The 20,155-nt window shown below is 33.7% G+C and overlaps 3 protein-coding genes across 5 annotated transcripts; 2 read left to right on the plus strand and 1 right to left on the minus strand.

The window, feature by feature from the left end:
- Nucleotides 1-2,248: 2,248 nt before the first annotated feature.
- Nucleotides 2,249-4,593, plus strand: LOC140040416 (kelch-like protein 38). Its single transcript, XM_072086330.1, has 2 exons — nt 2,249-2,340; nt 2,639-4,593. Exons 1-2 carry the CDS (start codon nt 2,335-2,337, stop codon nt 4,478-4,480), a joined length of 1,848 nt encoding a protein of 615 aa, XP_071942431.1. The 5' UTR covers nt 2,249-2,334; the 3' UTR covers nt 4,481-4,593.
- Nucleotides 4,594-4,683: 90 nt separating this feature from the next.
- LOC140040408 (glycine--tRNA ligase-like) lies at nt 4,684-12,089 on the minus strand. Its single transcript, XM_072086318.1, has 16 exons — nt 11,681-12,089; nt 11,384-11,485; nt 11,060-11,159; nt 10,648-10,789; nt 10,336-10,424; nt 10,010-10,232; nt 9,526-9,675; nt 9,259-9,421; nt 8,670-8,834; nt 8,446-8,555; nt 7,914-8,057; nt 7,668-7,753; nt 7,353-7,462; nt 6,099-6,192; nt 5,656-5,843; nt 4,684-5,332 (listed from the first exon to the last, which is right to left on the minus strand). The coding sequence occupies exons 1-16, from the start codon at nt 11,996-11,998 to the stop codon at nt 5,231-5,233; spliced, it is 2,286 nt and encodes a 761-aa protein (XP_071942419.1). The 5' UTR covers nt 11,999-12,089; the 3' UTR covers nt 4,684-5,230.
- A 126-nt stretch (nt 12,090-12,215) lies between these two features.
- On the plus strand, nt 12,216-19,973 carry LOC140040444 (uncharacterized). Of its 3 annotated transcripts, none has more exons than XM_072086401.1 (3): nt 12,216-12,372; nt 15,768-15,839; nt 16,281-19,973. In XM_072086401.1, exon 3 carries the CDS (start codon nt 16,287-16,289, stop codon nt 17,169-17,171), a length of 885 nt encoding a protein of 294 aa, XP_071942502.1. In that variant the 5' UTR covers nt 12,216-12,372; nt 15,768-15,839; nt 16,281-16,286; the 3' UTR covers nt 17,172-19,973. The 3 variants fall into 3 exon arrangements, with proteins under 3 accessions (XP_071942502.1, XP_071942511.1, XP_071942517.1); XM_072086410.1 differs by lacking the exon at nt 12,216-12,372 and adding an exon at nt 14,996-15,158; XM_072086416.1 differs by lacking the exon at nt 12,216-12,372 and adding an exon at nt 15,185-15,598.
- The last annotated feature ends 182 nt before the right edge of the window (nt 19,974-20,155 follow it).

The following is a 20,155-nucleotide window of genomic DNA, read 5'->3' on the forward strand; positions in this document are numbered from 1 at the left end:
CTAGTGACTAATCTAGTAACTATATCGTTTGGATTCTCTCAGCTATACTAGCTGGGGTTCGAATCTGTATGCATTTTTAAAAATAAATATAAAATTTTTTTCTTTTATTTTGAAAGAGAGATATTTAGAGAGTCAAGTTAATTTAGGATAATAAATGTAAAAGATTAACAACATCAGAATCCAACAGTGTGGCGTGTTGACCGCCGCGAATGACTAACAATTTATTTTTTGTGCTAAACATAACATTTACAACATCAAAAATTGAATAAAAATCTTCTAATGTAAAGATCAACAACATCAACATTCAACAGTGTGGCGTGTTGACCGCCGCGAATGACTAACAATTTAATGTCAGAAAAAAAGGAATTACAATTTATATCTCCTCTTTGGTATGTCGGCGTTGTTATGCAAATGAGTTTGTGCAGGTGTAGTGGAAAAGATGATATTGAGTCATTCGCGGTCAACACGCCACACTGTTAAATTTTGATTTTTGTGCTAAACATAACATTTACAACATCAAAAATCGGGTGGCGAAAGCCACAAAAAAGTAAAAGATGTTATGGTGTGCTCTCCCTGCCTCAGCACTAAGGCCAATTGAAGCCAAATGTGGTCCTTCAATTTTTGTACTCTTGGGTGGGCTTCTTTTCTAGATGGTCTTTTCGAGATTACTTTCAAACTAAATGAAATGAGGGGATCTGCTAGGTTCCTGCCCGGAGAAATTGTTTTTTTACAAGATTTGAATAATCTTCTAATGTAAAGATCAACATTCAACAGTGTGGCGTGTTGACCGCGTGACTAACAATACCATCTTCCCCACTACACTTGCACCAACTCATTTGCATAATAACACACGACATACCAACTGTTCAATATTTGTATAGGGGTAGCAATCGATGGGTTGGTTGGATGGCCAGGCTTGTTCAGGCTGCTATTTTTCATCATTTATTTCATTGTAGGCCTATCAGTTGTTTTGATTTCTCATTATCAATTATTCACTTACAGTAAAATGTAGTACATGGTTTGAAATCCTTTTCGTTTGTTCAAAGTTAAAAATTCACAACAAATTTTTATTACAATAATGCATATGTATTTCATAAATAGAGAGAATACACTAGCCAGGCCAGGCATCTTTACACATTTCTATTTATTTTTGCCTAATTTTCTGACATAACTTAGGTGTTCTTAAAATTGAGGTCGCCAAAAATAAAATTACAATAATGCATATGTATTTAAATAAATAGAGAGAATACACTAGCTAGGCCAGGCGTCGGCATCTTTAGACATTTCTATTTATTTGTTCCTAATTTTTCTGACATAACTTAGGTGTTCTTAAAATTGAGGGCGCCAAACATAAAATTTACGAGATCGGAAAGAGGCGAGTATACCCAAAAAAAAAAAATGATGGTGTTCTCCCTTGCCTCTAGCACGGTAAGGCTCTCTCTAATCTGTGAACCCCAAACACAGAAGCTCGCATAGCTTAACTCTTTTCCACCGACCGGCATGGTGTTTGAACCCACGATAATCGTGTTCCACGACGCTCTACCGACTGAGCTATCCGGCCCTCTGGTTTATAGCAAGATTAAAACTAGATTCGGGAGGGAGGTCACCTCACTGAGCTCACTATGTCGGTCGGTTGGTCGGTAAACACTAACTTGAGCACGCGACTGCAGCCATGTATATGGCCTTGTTCAATTTGATTTGATTAACAATATACATTTTATAGTTTTTTTAATGACACTGGTAGCATATACACCATCAATTCACTGCAGATATTATAAATACATCGATTTTGCTCTTTTATTAAATTTATACGAATCGAACATTTTATGAATATTTAAGTTTAATATTATCATTCTTTCTATTGGTATTAATATAAAAGAAGGCAAGCACGCCATTGTTTGAGAAAGTCCTGTTGCCTTGCCCAACCAGGCATATTTATTAATGGAATAATTCGTTAATTACCATAATTACTTTCTCAATGAAACACTGATTATAATGAAAGGATCTATAAACGGAGTGGTACTGTTACTGTAAATGGAAAGTCAGTATTAAAGCATGTAGGGAATTTACGGAATTCGATTTCATCTTGATACAGGGTGCCTCTATCCCTCATATTTTGACATCTTAATGAAGTGCGCCATCATGTACACCCAAAGTATAAGAAAGAATACAGTGCTTCAGTACGTGTACAGACGTTAAAGGCGGTATACATTTCAAAAGTCAACTTTAGAATTTGTTTTGCAAAATAATTCTGCGTATATTCAGGAAAGTGTGTAAGCGCATACACACTTTAAAGCCGCATTGGAAATATATCGAATAATAAAACGTTGTAAAATGGAGGTATGTAAAAAAGTATAAACAATTTATAGTTTAAATGTCAGTGCATTTTGGGTTAGTTTGGCGTTTAATTTATATGGCTGATGCGATGCTTAAAACGATTTTATGATTAGTTTTAATTTTAACTCAGCGTACGTATCGCTTTCAATTCAATAGACGTATCCTATTTGTGATGAAATAAAAATAGATTATTAGAACTATTTTACTCAGGTCTAATATGTACTTTTCACTCAGTGCGTACACATTTGTTAGTAATTTAGTTCTGATGATCTAAGTAAATATTTTTCTATTTTGAACTTAGTGTGGTCCAGAAGCTTGTTTCTTTGACGATTCCAATAATCGAGATCAGACGATACTTCAGGCGTTGCATTACGCGCGGAGCGAGAGTATACTTACTGACGTCATACTCTGTGCAGACGACCGCCAGATTCCATGTCATCGAATTATTTTGGCGGTTTCTAGCGATTATTTCATGGCGATGTTTTCATCAAATTTCAAAGAAAGTAAAATGACGAAAATTGATTTGACGCATTTGAATGGACATGTTCTATCTATTATAATAAATTACTTTTATTCTTCTATACTAAAGTTTCCAAAATCTTTGGTTCGAGATGTTTTGGAGACTTCAGATCTCATCCAAGTTTCGCCCGTTGTCGAACACTGTACGGAAGTCATACTGAAGGAGATGGAGATTGATGAATGTTTGGAGATCTTTCGATATGCAGATGATAGAGTTTCTTTACAGGATTTAAAATCGGGCGCGCTCAAAATGATACTGGACCACTTTGGTTTCATAACAAACAAGGACGCTTTTTTAGAGCTTTCGGCTGAAAATGTTTTGGATATTATATCTAGTTCCTCTCTAGTTGCTACCGAAGAGGATGTTTTTGACTCTGTGATCACGTGGTTTAACCAAGATGACAATCGAAGGAGAGGGCTACTGACGATTCTTGAACATGTTCGATTTAATTTGATGTCTGACGAATATTTATCAATGATAGAACAATTTCTAACAAACGATCTAAATATATCATTGAGATCGATTGAATATGCTAAAGAATTCCAATTGTCTTCATCGATAAAGAAGCATCAGTTGCTAACCAGTAATATGGAGGAACGACGGTTCCACCAGGACGTAGTGGTCCTTTTTAAGATGTTGCATGAATCTAGTGAAACCATCAGAACTGAAATGTCTTTTGCCACACCAGAGGTCATCAGAGAAACTTTACAACAAGGCGAGTTTGATCAGGAGATAGTCGAGTTTGCTCAAGTATCTCTTACAGAGGATAAACCAGTTAGAATATCTGATGACGTCAAGGCTATCACTCGGTTTGGAAGGAGTGTATTTGCTTGTACTTCTACGCGGGTTGAAGTCATTGATCCTGCCACTGGCGTCAGGAATTCTACAGATATTCCTCTGCCTACAGACTTGACTTGGTGCCCAATGACAGCAGAGACTTTGGAAGGCTTAGTTTACGTTGTGCATGGTGGACGCGATGGCAAAGCAAACTCTATAGTTTGTTTTGATAAATGGCGTAAAGTGTGGGATACATGTAGTAGATTTCCTATTCAAGTGACATCTCCAACTCTAGTATCATTTGGTGGAGAATTGTTTTTATTTGGGTCAGACAACTTTGGAACGGTCGTGCAATCATATGACCCATGCACCGACAAATGGCACAAAGGGAGTTCTTTAAATGGATGTCACTGTTTTTCTGGTGGGTGCCCATTGGTACCAGTAGACGAGGAAGAGTCACCTAGTATCTGCCTAACTTGCGTGGATCACATCCACACGTATAACCCACATTCTGATTTGTGGGAGAATACAGACTCCTGGGGTCACCTTGCTACATCTGAGGAGATTTCAGGTCCTCTTATGCACTGTGTACCAGTCATGTGTAATGGCAACTGCTTCTTGTACTTTGATGACACATCACCAGAAGGTCAATTAGGGTCAAATTTATCAGTTTTAAGATTATCACCATACACAGGCAACTGGACTGCATGTCAATTTGAATTTGAGGGTCAGTCTGTTATGGAAGAGAAGCGGGTAATAGATGGAAGTATTGAGCAAAGACAAGTCCGGCCTATACCGGTAGGCCAATTTGAAATTCTTAAATGTATAACTATTTGTCGAAAATAATGTATAGGGAATACAAAGATGAAACTAGTTTATTTGTAAATGACCAAATTATGATGTTTTTGATTTCATTATACTGTACTGATGAAATTTACTCCAATAATATGATATTGATGAAACAATACTATAATCCTAACTGTAATAATCCTAACTGTACATTGCTAAAGTGATTTGATAATTACAACAATACATAATACAAGATAGGCATACCATTGACTTTATTTTATATTGTTATATTTTCAATTGGGAATTGAAATTGTATACATAAAAGATTATTCAGTTTTTTACTGATATATTAATATTTGCTGATAATAAATGTTTATAAATACAGTACATTTTATTGTGGTTTGCTTATTCCAAAAAACTGTTACTTACTTACTCCATTCAATACATAATCAGGTCATAAACCTGGCATGGACATTTTACAAATAAGTTGGTTCAGTTGCACTTGAAAGCACTTCATTGCTGTGTGCTTATTAACTGTTTGTTTTAATGTTGTATAACAAAGTTGTAAATCTACATGGATGTATTACATAATAAGCTGGTTTAGTCAAACATGTCTTTTGGAAGCATTTCCCATAAACCATAGTGCAACTAGTGATAATGACAACAGTAAAAACATGCTAGATCTTCCAAGGCCATTATGTTACAAGTTCTTTGATTTCTCTTGAGCCCTCATGATGCTGCTGTCATAACAGTTTATAAATTCAGACCAATGATCAATTACTAAAACACATAAAGTCTTGCTTACATTCATTTCTCCTGGCCTTCAAAGAGTGGATATTTACTAAGTACATCAGGCCATGTGATTCTGTTTTGAGACAAGTCAGCTATAACGCCGGGTAATTCAGATATCTGAGGATAAAACATAGTGTACTTAATTATGGAAACATCTATAATAAACAAAATCATAATTCCAGAAAAGAGGACATTCAGGTTAATGCAATAAAACAAGCATTTAGAAACTAAGAGAATTACAAGGCAAAATGTAGAGACAGAAGGAGTACAATTTTAATAGCTTTTGTCACCAATATCAATTTTCCTGAAAATCAATAGTCATGGTTCGTTGGTATATACCAATACAGGAAGTTGAAAATTGTGACCTTGTGGAAACAAACAGACATATAAAAAGCAAGTAATATTCTTGTTAAAGTTAGAAAAAGTCTGTATATACTTACAGGTGCTCTTATCTGTTTCAATGAGTCTCGTTCTCGTAGAGTTGCAGTCTGAGGCTCTTTTAATGAATCAAAATCAACGGTTATTCCAAATGGAATGGCAATTTCATCAGTTCTTGCATATCGACGTCCAATCGAACCTGAGCTCTGATCCACTTTGTGAGATACACCAGCCTTTGATAGCTCTGTAGCTGTAATATATATTTAATAATAAAAGGTTTAATTAAACATCGAACTTTGAAGCAAATATATCTAAAGTTTCATGCAATGTGATGAAAATACTGATTATGAATGTATGTACTGTACATTTAAATGGTTACTAAACTGACAAGCACCTGTTTCTTTTGGTATACTATTGAACGTTGTAATTGTAATTTTGAATAAAGAGTTTTTTTGCAAACACCAACTATTTATATACTAAAAACAAGTTGACTATATATACTTACAAAGAGTTTTGACCAATGGCAGGAACTCTTGGTTGTTGCTTAGTGGTAAGACAGAACATTTAAACGGTGCGATCACAGGGGGAAGGCTAAAAAACTGCATCGATAAAACAAGGTAAAACACAGTATTAACACTGACTGCCAGAGGTTTTTCCAGTTCGATGTTTTCATTAAAGCTGATTGAAAGCATGTATGTGATCTGATTTATATGTAATTTAGACTAAAATAATCATAAAGATTTTAGCTTTAAAATGGTACCAAGAACGATTTTTAAATCGCAATATGTAAATCGTAATAGTAAAATGAAAGTAACCCACTTTTTTAGTTTTTCGTAGTTTCGCGCAAGAAAGTCGAGATATTCGCGATTTTGTGCAAGACATCACAATATGAAAATATCGCCCGGTGAGATCAACAAACAACGAAAAAGTTACTTACACGGCACCGATAGGCCTATACAAACAAGTTATCACTATCAAAAAATGTATTACATTTTATAAATCATAAATCTTACATCAATGTTTCGCCAAAATCCACATAGTAAAGACACCAGGCCTAGTTAACCAGGCCTAAAGTTGGTCCAGAACCGTTTTACGACTAGGCCTAGGCCAAGTACTACTAGCCTAGATAGTAAACTGATAATATCCATACCATTTCAAAACCAGTTTGTTGCGTGAAATTCGGTCACTTTCAGTAAAACACCAAAACAATTAGGGTATACATACAATAATAAAATTAAAGACTTCATATTGAAAATGACTCCATTATTTTTTATTCAGATAACAAACAAACATGTAAATCCACAAAAACCTTTGTAATGCTTCGGCGGCATAGCTAGCGCGCGACCGATACACAATGCGCCAAGCCATCGCTTTACGCGCTACTGTGATGCGCGGTGTTTGTTATTTCGACGGGTACCATTTTGACAATCGTTCGTAACCAGATTAGTTACTTTCAAATTGTAAAACATTGACGGTCCAGACCGAATATAGTGTTCATATTTATAGTATATACCAATAATTAACCTATCTACCGGATTTCGTAAAAAAACGCGAAAAACGAAGATCTTCGTGTTTGGCAGTCAAGCGTTGTGTTTCCAAAAACGAAGATCTTCGTGTTTGGCAGTCAAAGTGTTAATGTACAGTATAAGTTAAATATCTATCTTTATTTTTGTTGGGAGCATTTGTTACATGACTTTATGGATGATTACAGGTAAAGCCAATAACACATGACCATAACATTTTTTCTAGTCTTACTTACCGTTCTTTGTGCATCTTTTTCTCGAACCCTAAAGTTGTGTTCCAGAATGGCATACATGATGCGTCCAACACCAAACGATGGCTCAATCACTCCAGGTGTTATTTCCTCAACTAACAAAAATATTGAAGTAGTGAATTTGAATTATTTTTTGTACAATATTCATGAATCAAATAAGAAATAAAAAATTTGAATGATTGGTTGATTTTAAAGATTCAGTGAGCTTACACTCACTCTCCAATACACACACTATCTGGCAATATAGAATAAAAAAATGCAATACTGTGATAGATTCAATCTAATTTGTGCTAAACTCACCATGTACCTTCTTTTGATATTTCTTAATCTGCACCATGTCAGGTTTTAACACCAATGTTTTACCATCAGCTTCAATTGAATATTCTCTATAAAAAAAAACAAAAAAAACTAAATAATATTAAAATACATTTCATTATACAGTAAATAATAATTGAAATACTGAATACCGTGCACAGATTACCAATGGAGCCCTTTTTACAATAGATGATCATATACAAAACAAAAAAATGAATGAATAATACTAACCCAGCAGCTTCAAAGGCATTCTCAACCTTCAAAACATCTTCTTCTTTATATGTTGCCAGTAGGCTTGTTATGGACTTGGCATCTTTCTTGAAAACCTTTCCTATTACACTTTTTTGTGGAACTATTTCAACTACATCTTTTATGATGTACAAAAAGCTAAGGAAATTAAATGTAAAAGTAATATTTGGCAACATAAGCTCCAGGAGGTATATGCTTTTACCATATTGGAGTTACAGAGAACTTTTAATAATACCACCAATTTATTAATTTTATTAAAAATAGGAGTAGTTTGTTATATATAGCCACACAATGTGGACACTATTGTGTAAACAAACCTACATACAGAGGAAGTAATACACTTGACAAATGCTTTGCAGACATTTTAGCAATTAATAATTGAGGTACGTCTGTTGTATTATAGTTAATTTATTTCATTACTTGTAATCATTGCTAAAAATACCATTTAAATGAGTATTGAATGCACACATGTAATTAAGTGTTGGCTCTTTTAAGTAGAATAGTAAGAAAGGATATAGGTTCTGGTAGAGTCTTTTCAGCTACAAGAGGAACCTTACTAGAAGACATATGACAGCATAAATCATAGCAGGAACGATCAGCACATCCAACACATTCTACCCACCCCTGCAAATAGAACAGTTTTTTTATTAAAATTCACATACCATTCACAACACATTTACAAGTTTTCATTAAGACAGTCATACAACAATACATATTGTACACAGACAATAGACTTACATATGAGACTCTGCACTCAGCGTCCCAACAGTCACAGGCATAATGAGCCATTTCATTTTGCATATGTTGTCTAAAACGTAACTTTGCTGGGTCAACACCGACCTTCGTCAAAAACATGTGTGTACGTCCAATAAAATAACCAAGGACTTTGCTCTTGATTATTCCCTGGGAAATAAAACCAAATTTATGGTAAAATCATTAATTATTATTTATTCAAATATCCACAATTCACAGAAAAAACTGAATTGCTTTGAATTTACAAAATATTACAAAAATTAAAAACAAATGAGATTAAAGTATAATCATATCTATAACCTATATCCAATTCAAAGGCAAATTACTGAAAAAAATGACAATGCTGTGGGTATCAGTGGCTGGATCTCAATGGAGATACAAAATAAAAGCGAAAAGCTAAATCAAAACGAGAAGTAAAACAACCAGAAAAGTTAGCAGAGCTTTCGGGCAACACTAGCCCTTCATCAGTGCAAGTGTATATATATATATATAATATATATATATACTAATAATAATTACTAAGTATAATAACTATTTGGATGGTTATCCATTATGAGAGATGAGATTAAGGTACCTTTCCTACTGCTTTTCCAATAGTTGTCACTACAGCTGATTGGCCAGACATCTGCTCGTCCACAGGAAAAAGGGTCAAGGAGAGGTCAGCAACAGAATCAAAGTTTGGATGGTCTTTGTTGGTAGGGTCTATGAAATGCTCTATCTCACACATTGTGAACTCTCTGATATGAAAGAAAACAATTACATTGATTATTGATTTAATAAACATTTACGTGTGAAGAAAAATTAAGTTTAAGATATTTTAAAAATGTTTAAATGTATGTACCTGACTCGTATGAGGCCAGACCTGGGTGAGATTTCATTCCTGAAAGCCTGACCAACTTGTGCAGCTGCAAACGGCAGCCTGCCTTGGTTGAATTCCAACAGTCTTTTGAAATTCACAAATATACCTTGAGCTGTCTCTGGTCTCAGATATCTGGATGGAGAATATTAAATTATGTTAGTGAAGAAGATATATTTTTAAATATTAACCATTGAAAAACTATACTACTACAAGAGTATTAAGGAAATATCAAGCAGCAATTTGTATAAGTGGCCAATAAACAGTTGTAATAATAATCATTTATATTTATATTGCACCAATTCAAAAAAATAAAAATATTTAGTATCCTGAAATTTTCTGAATGACTAAGTTTTTAAATTTTAAATGAAACGAAAGTGGGAGGGGAAAACTAAAGAAAAGTGTGCCTAGAAAAAATCTTAGTATGGAAACTTGCAATAGATAGCAATGATTTGACAGCAAAACTCACCCCTGCATTCCACTTCCAGGACCAATGTTGGTACCAAACATGAGATTAAATTCCATTGGATCAGACAGTGGATTGTTTGTAGTTGGTGAAATAACATTATATGTCTTAAACTTTTCTGTGAGGGTCTTTTGATCATAGTTATCTAACTGTGATATAACACCAATATATTCATTTTTCTTTTCTTCTGTACAACCCTTTTCAGACATAAGTTTTTCCAGATGAGCTAAATAAAGACAAAAGCATAATTGTATTGCATATAATATTAGTCGGATTAAGACAAAGTGGATAAGGTGGTGGTAGCAGATATCATCATATCTATATCTTACCTTTTAGAAGATGATCGGCTCTGAAACATTCACCTGTTTTCTGGTCCTTTACCATGTAATCTGAAAACCTGTCAACATGCCCAGATGCCCTGTAAAAGCAATACACTACCTATATTAGGATTATTTAATAATAATTGTAAAAAAAATGAATATATTATTCCATTTATTTATTCGACATCAAAAATGTCCTGGGACCCCAAAAGCAACAGAGTCAGCATAACATATGTCTGGGGCCTCAGAAGAACTTAACTACATAGAATTATTTATCAAAATACAATATACATTTAACATTTATATAACTTGTGTACTAACTTAAAGACAACCTCTGGGGTTAAGATGCTACAATCAACCTCAAGCATTCCTTCTTCAATCACAAAATGTTTACGCCATTCACTGATGAAGTTTGACTTCATGGCACAACCAGTAGGACCAAAATCATAAAGGCCACTCACACCTGTTAAAATGATAAACAAATACAGTAAGAAGAGCTACAGTATAAAAGCACCTAGCCATTGAGTTAGTCTAAAAGTGTTATTTGTAATGGATGCCCTCCTCAATCTTTTTTTTTAATTTGTAGATGAGAAATAAATGTTCATTGATTTGAAAAATTCAGGAGTGAACTACACTATTCATAGTTCATACATCTTATAATAATGTGATTTTAAAAGTGACATAAAAAAGGTTGTAGTCATAAAAAATAGTGATTTTTGAGATTTGTATTCACCTCCATAAATTGAGAATGATTGGTCATAAAAGAAACGTCTCTTCAGTGTATCTTCCATCTTTGCACGATCAAAGTTATCTGATGGTATAAGGGCTAGTTCCTGCAATTGTTAAAAAGGATTTATCAAAGTTTAAAATAAATAAAAAATAATAACATAATCTACATATAAAATAATAACGCAATCTACATATAAAATAATAACATAATCTACATATAAAATAATAACATAATCTACATATAAAATAATAACATAATCTACATATAAAATAAAATAAGTGCACAAAACATTTCTCAAAATCAAAGCAATTAAAATTTTAAAAATACCTTTTCCTCCAATGCCTTCTTGCGGGCTTTGAGTTCAACAATTGCCTTTTTAATGTCCACTTCTGGTACTTTATCTTCTTTCATCTTGCGAACGAAGTCACCCTACAAATTTACAATACAAATATTTTTAAAAGCAGATGATGAATGAAAGAGCTTGTTTTCATTGAAAGGCATATCATATGCTAAGGCCTAATTTTGAGACATGTCCTTTAATTTATTTTTGTATAAAAACAATATTATTAGTATTACAAGAAAAATGATTTATAAAATATTAAATTAATTGATAATTTAAATTACCTGTTCTTTTACTAGCTTTCTCAATGGAGCAAGCACTTCTTCTGAATTTACACTAGACATTATGCTATCAAAATTATCACCAAATTTATATTTTAATTCTTTCAATCTCTGCCTTGCCTTGCGTATACCCCAGGCACCAGGAGGAGGAGCTGACCTGTGATCTGTTGACGAAAGCTGCAAGGCTCGAACAGTCTGCAGCAGCCGATGATTATGGAAAGGCTGATGCCTAGATTTTGAAACTAGCTGGTACGGTTGTAAACAATTTTGGATCGAAATGTAGAAAGACCTGACAGAAGCTACGGATCTCATATATAACATGAGCTATTCAATATGGTAAGGTGACAGATTTTGCCAACGTGGATCTAAAATTTGGAAAGTGATGCAACTTCCATTCAACAAGAAAAGAACGAGGTCGGTCTTTTAAAAAACAGGCACACACGTGTTTGCGCCATCAACTTTGATTTAGGTCACGCTATTATTGGTGGCGCTCATTCATTCAAAACAACTCATCATTTTTCTTTTCGGGTCGGGGAGAAAGGTACGGTACGTGAAGTTGCGACGTTTTGGGGAACTACCCTTTTGGACCAAACACAGCTGACACCACCACAAAAGAAACTCCTACCACATTGAATGTGTAATCGTATGCTGGAATCAGTGATCATGGATAATAACCGTATTTAGAATTAAAAAAGGTATATTATTTGTATTATTTTGATGTTTAAAAGCTAGGCCTCACAGGCCTAGCCCTAGCCTATCTAAACTACAACAAGGCACTTTATAAGGGATTAGGCCACTGTAGCCTTACTATATATAAAAATGATCTCTCTCTCTCCTGGGTATCCCTCTCCTGCAGCCTGCTGAGAGAAGGCCTATCTATAAATATAACTGCCCTAAATAAACTGTTCTGCATCATACCATTGATTATTAATATGGTTCTGGTAGTCATATAGATAGTGGTTGTTAATTTGAATTGTTCTGATATTTTAAATTTTAAATCTCGTCTTTTGTAACTTCAATCATATTTTTTTTGATTGCAATAAAGCTTGATTGAATATAATATTCAATAGGGACAAAGGGTATAGGTAGCTACTACTATTACACATAGTTTAACGTTATAAATTCTATGAATTGATTAAATATTGTACGTATTATAATATTAATAGGATATGAATGAACCTTACTCTGGAGTTGATATATTGAACATTTTTAATATAAATGTTTACACCATCTTTATCGTGATATTATAATCTGTGTTTATCTTCATTATCCATTAATTAGCATGCGAAGAACCAGCTGCTGCTTATGTGTTATAGGCCGCTATCAATATCATGTATGGTATGCATTTTATAGGCAGTTTTAATATTTGATGCACATTCTAATGTTTAAATTTAATCATTTATTCATTCGCTAATTAAAAATCTACCATCAATTATCATGGAAAGGGAAACGCATTGATGGCCCTAATAAAATGCGGGTATGGGGGTATCTAAGAAACAAAGAATTAATCGAATAGTGTATTAAATTAAAATAAAAACAATAAATAAGTAACAACGTACGATACGGTATGTTACCAAATAGGGATTACTTGCGATTTAAAAAAACAATCAACTGTTCTTATAAAAATAATTCAACATTCATATTATAGTACAGTTTAAAATTATATAGAAAACGCGTGTACTGTGTTGGATAACTGATTAGGTTTATATCTGAACTGGTGTACTTTGGACTGTTAAACATACCCAGCTCTCAATACCAGCATGCTTCTATGTTAATGAGCATTACACAATGTAAAAAAAAACAAAATTGACACACAGAGCTATATTAATACATAATTTGTACAAAAGAACGATCCATTATTTGGTGTTAATTACGTTATCTCATACTAGCCATTATAACCATTAGTATTAATTACAGCAAACTCTCCTTACTTCCGAGTAATTTTAATTATACTGTACTATTTCCCATTTCTAACAATATTATACATTATAGTACACGCATACTCTGCACCATGGAGTAAAGAATTACTCCATGCTCTGCACACACGTTGTAGAATAGAAAGACCATGTCCTAATATTTGATTAGTCCACCACCAGTGTTATATAATGTATCTAATACGACATGCCTCTGTGGATTATCTGTCTGGCTTTGTTACGTGGCTCATGCGTGACGTTAGATCGAATTAGGGTTGGCCAGGATTTGAACTTATCAGTTTTTAATATTTGAGGTGGAAAAGGTCATCAACAATAAGCTTATATAGTTGTACTGACGTGATATCGTACACCAGTGATCTTCATAGACCACACAATTTAAACTTTAAAAAAAGAAGAAAATATGGCCAATAGTTTAGTGTCATTGAATAATAGTCATTGATTGTTCTTGTTCACCGATACAATGTGCTTCTGCGGAAATATATCATTACAATGTGTGTTACGAAAACAAAGACATCGAAAGCAGAAGTGTTTAGTATGGACCTAAAATTAGATTAATTTATAGGTCCATGGTTATTAGTAGTCCGGTCTTTTTATTGAGAAGTTTGTGGGGTGACTCTCTCTAGAACTAATCAATAACGGTGCCAGTCATGGGGTTTATGTTCGAAAACAAAAAGCCGCAAACTTGCTCAAGTACATGCTCTATTTTATTGATACCTGTTTTTGAGATTTGTCTAAATATTACCCACTCTCAGAACATTTTATTGAGAAGTCCAACATAAACACTAGAATTTCCAGTTTAAATCAATTCTAAGAATGCCAATATATTATAATTTGGAATCATTCGTTTGTCATACACAATATCCAGAACTAAAGTGAAACATCATCACAAATGTTGAAAACATTTCATTCGACGACCTGTTTAGTTATTTGACTTTTCCAATGAATGTTGATGCCCTCGCTAATTTCCAAATTTACGTATCAATCTCGTTCAGTGATTGTGGGCAACTTTGTTCCGTAAACGATTACATTTTTTGCCAATGTGTTAATTTAGAAGATGGTTTGTGCACATAAGATTGTATTTGAGTATTCAGACTAGTTAATTTATTATTATAGGTCCTAATCAAGAATAAAAGAAAGAAACGAGAATCATTGTTTGCAGCAATATAGCAGTAGTCTTACTTCGTAAGTGGGTCAGGTGGGGTGAATGGTACACACCTTTATTATGAAAATATGTATTGTTGTTGACAATGAATGTGATATAGTCGACTGCACACGTGATTCTCATTCAAGTACACATATCCATTAAATATATGGAATTATATAAGGTGGTTCGGTGCCGGATATACAACACTTGAACTTGTAGAATACCACCGGTACAAGACAGTACTCAAGGAGTTTTACAATTATTTTACAACTCCTCCCTGGTACTAATCGCACGAATGACATCATGAGTAGACTATTACACAGTGATTACAAACACGGAGATAGCTGCCGTTTATTACCGCGACAAATATTTTCACTGGCTTCTGAGTTGTAAAAACTATTAAGTGAGTTGTGCCAATTTTTTCAAAACGGAAACACAATTTTTTCTATTATTGGTCTTAAGTTGGATGCGTTTTAGATTAGACCACGTTCATATTTCATAATCTATACACCAGATCAGAAACGGATTAGTACAATAACACCATCTTACAATGATCCGTTTATTGTATATTCATCACCTTGACTTATATTTGTTAAGTACCGGTTTAGAGATACAGTAATAATATTATGGTTGTTGTATACCATATAGTACGTGGTTTTATTAGAATGTCCGTTTCGTATCAGGATTTTAATGATGTCATTCTAAGGAGATCAAGCGTACAATAATCGTCCATTCATTATTCACATACAATGATTCAGAAGCAGCATTCTACCGTCGCGAATCACAGTGATCAGCACACCGTGTCATCTTGTCAGTGACTCAATTTAGACTAGACTCACCGGGGTAAGCTGATTTTATGATCACAACATTGGTATCTGGAACCAACTTACCCGATAAAGCGGCTCCCTTGTTGATTAGTAGAGTGTTGCCAGTTCGTTATATTGTCATTAGTGTATTCTATATACAGTGTGACGACTTTTAATTAATACAATATTTTACTCTTTTACTATAGGATAGACTTTATTGAAAATAGATGCAACCATTCCTTGAACAGCTTATCCAATAAATCTTAACTGAAATACAGGTAACACAATCTTTTTTTAAAAATAATATTCCAAAAATGTACTCATATTGTTCATTACCGTACTACTGTACTATATTTATGTTGAAAATCCATGATGCAATGAATCTAAACAAGACTATACACTGGGAACCTTTTTTTTTGTTTAAAAACAAGATTTCAAAACGTTTGTGCGTCTCTATTGTTCAATTATACTACTGTATTATATTTATGTCGGAAATCCATTGATGCAATTATAATGAAAGGATATTTATAAACTGGAACCTTTTTTTTTGTGTTTGAACGATTATGGTTACAGGCTGAGAAGCCTATCACGCACATCATGTGAACAGTCACAGGATTAGTTTACTTCAACTGTTGCTTTGGCATTTCCTAATAGAATATTCGATTATGTTTCTGTCTGAACCACCACATTGTATAAACCTTTGTGCTTTTGTTTTTCAGAAAACTATGGCTTCAGTAAATGGACATGCAGAGCCATACATGAACGGACACGCGAACGGAGTGTCCGAAGAGCAAAACCGAGTTATGTTATGGACAGTACCGCGATCTATATCTACAGCGTTCGAACGATGTATGGGTGGTTTGAATAATGTTGAACTCATTCATGAACCGTACGTGACGGCTTACTATTTTGGGCCTGAAAAACGTTACCAACATGCACCGTTTATACCAACGGATGAGGAATACACATATAGCGGTGTTCAGAAAAAACTAGAATCTAAATATGAAAATCGTGATTCTATATTCTGTAAAGATATGGCGTACGCATTGGATGACAAATACGAAACGTTACCTATCGGGTATAAGCACACATTCTTGATACGAGATCCTACTAAAGCGCATACCTCAATGTATAAACTGTGTACTAAACCATGGTTACTGAATTATAGTTTGATTGATTTAGTAATGCCACAGGGATACGCATTTAAACAACTCTGGGACTTGTATGAACACGTGACAGACGTACTAAAACAAGACACGATTGTAATAGACGCGGACGATTTACTTCGTTATCCAGAGCAAGTTATACGAAGATACTGTATAGCGACTGGGTTGCAATTTAACGATGGAATGCTAGAATGGAAGTCAAACGTAGATATAACGCAGAATTGGTCTAGTAGTCTTAAGCTATTGAATTATGTCGGTGTGTATGAAAGTGCTATGAAAAGCAACAGCTTCTTTCAGGATTCTGCCCGCCAAGAAAAGAAGAAAGACATCGACGTGTCGTCTCTTCCAGAGGACATTAAAAAAGCGATTGAAGTTTCCCAACCGTTTTATGATAAATTGTACCGCGTACGACTAATTCCCGAGGACTTAGAAACCGAGGTCTGAAGAGGAGGACTTAAAAACAATGTCTAATGAATCAGAAATTTAAAGTGATTTCACCTAATACCTAAGTATAATATTTATATTTCGGTTAAAAGGGTTATAAATGATTTTTTGATATTTTATGTTAAAATTGAGCAAGTGAAAGCCGTCAAACAAGTAAACATATACAAATGATGCATAACGCTTTCCGGATGTTACATATTCCCCAGTGGTATCAATGTTCAGTAGGCCTTAATGCAGTCGCCATGGTAATGCTATAAAAGTCCATTAGTGTCAACTTTAATGTAATCAATATTTTGTTTTAATGAACACACATTAATAGACAAATCGATATTCAACTCATTTCATAATGAAAATAATACGTCATCGCTAAATCCAGAAACCATGACACTTACCGTAAGTCGTGGAAAAGTTCTTTAAAAAAGTCAATTGGGAATGTCAAGAAATGAGGGTCAGGTACTTTCATGTCCCGTCATTGTAATCGTGTACATACAGTATCATATAATATAGACCTGTTGATATTCAATACAATGCATTGATTGCGCGCACCAAATATTACGTAATATACAATTGCGTTACAACGAAAATGTTCTTATGTTATGAAGATGATTTGACCACATGCACAGATAAAGAAATATACACAAATGTATGCAATTACGGCAAATGACAAAATGGTGCTTATTTTCGTACAACTGCCTACTCGCATTTTTATCCACGTACGTACGTTCTTCAGTCTGGTTGTTAGAAAGAAAGTTATTACGATTATTGAAAAATACAAAGATCAAATGAAACGGCAGAGACTAATTAATAACGATAAAATTGATACAATAGAAGTAGGCCTACAATCAATAATGTTATTGATTTGTCACTGCTTCTCCAATACATCGATCCCCCACCCACCTAAAGCGTGGTTACCACTAGAGACGCAACGCAAGGACGTACGCGCAAAGCAAGCGAGTTGACCAATGACAAGCCACTGTTTAAATATTCTATCGCTTGTGATTGATCAAATTACTTACGTTACGTCGCTAGTGGGAACCAAGCTTAATTTCTCACCCTTTAACTGAACAAGCTAAAAAGATCGAATCTTAATGTTTTTAAGCAATTTACTTTAAATATATTTAAGAAAAAAAAAGCCTGAGTGCGGTTAGGCGCTTGAGGTATAGATGCTTGTGATTGCGCAATAATCAATTCAGACAACTCATTTTATTTGCAATTTAATATAATAAAACAGTAATGGATTATTTATTGTGTAATTTTATCAATAATATATTAAATTATAAACTGTTGAAGCAATGTAATAAGAAAAATCTAAAGCGACTTTGACATTTATAACAATTAGCCTAAATTTAACAGATTATACCTTCATGTTTTAAATAGGTTTCATAAATAAGATGTAACAGTTATGCTGAAATCCAACAATATATTTTCAATTGAACAAATTTATTTTACGATTTAAACATACTAAGTTACTACTAGGTACTACTCTTCAGGGCGAACATCATAGGAAGAATGTTCACGATTTAGACATAACTGTACTATAGGTTAAGAATAATTTCAATTCAATAAAGATAAATGTCTTTCTGGGCTCCATGCAGGACATCACAGGAGGACAATTCACGATTTAGACACACTTTGGTTAAGAATACATTCAATAAAGATAAATGTCTTTCTGGGCTTCATGGTGGACATCACAGGAGGACAATTCATATATTTTATAAACTTGTATGATTTTATATTTTTTATGATTAATGTTTTTTTTTACTTTTTTTAAAATTTGGTGATTAGCTCGTATTTTGCAATACTGTCACGGGTTCACGGTGTTAGATTACATGTACCAGTACATTATAGTATATCAACAAATTAGACAGCGTTTAGAACAAAAAATATTTTAAATCTGTATATTTATGATTCACTTAATTATTAATTAAAACAGAAATTGTTGTTTTCATAAACTATTCATGTAGACCTTATTTCCTGAGCAATATTTTTCGATGATATTATCTAATTTTACAATACAAAATATAATATATTTTTTGCAAAATGCTTTGACGGAATGTAGTAGTAATATATTGAGTGGTATGAACTAGCAAACTGAGGGAAATTGCCGCCATGCATTTGTACTATGTATCTATAAAATGTAGTTAATGTGATTAGTTATATTAGAATATAATGATGAACATAGGAATGTACCTATGTTCTGTTGATGAACATAGGAATGTGCCTATGTTCTAATGATGAACATAGGAATGTACATATGTTCTAATGATGAACATAGGAATGTACATATGTTCTGTTGATGAACATAGGAATGTACCTATGTCCTATTGATGAACATAGGAATGTACATATGTTCTGTTGATGAACATAGGAATGTACCTATGTTCTGTTGATGAACATAGGAATGTACATATGTCCTATTGATGAACATAGGAATGTACCTATGTTCTAATGATGAACATAGGAATGTACATATGTTCTAATGATGAACATAGGAATGTACCTATGTTCTGTTGATGAACATAGGAATGTGCCTATGTTCTAATGATGAACATAGGAATGTACCTATGTCCTAATGATGAACATAGGAATGTACATATGTCCTATTGATGAACATAGGAATGTACCTATGTTCTAATGATGAACATAGGAATGTACCTATGTTCTGTTGATGAACATAGGAATGTACCTATGTCCTAATGATGAACATAGGAATGTACATATGTTCTGTTGATGAACATAGGAATGTACATATGTTCTGTTGATGAACATAGGAATGTACCTATGTCCTAATGATGAACATAGGAATGTACATATGTCCTATTGATGAACATAGGAATGTACCTATGTTCTAATGATGAACATAGGAATGTACCTATGTTCTGTTGATGAACATAGGAATGTACCTATGTCCTAATGATGAACATAGGAATGTACATATGTTCTATTGATGAACATAGGAATGTACCTATGTTCTAATGATGAAC

The sequence above is a fragment of the Antedon mediterranea genome, chromosome 1, assembly GCF_964355755.1.
Source record: "Antedon mediterranea chromosome 1, ecAntMedi1.1, whole genome shotgun sequence".
NCBI classification, from domain to species: domain Eukaryota; kingdom Metazoa; phylum Echinodermata; class Crinoidea; order Comatulida; family Antedonidae; genus Antedon; species Antedon mediterranea.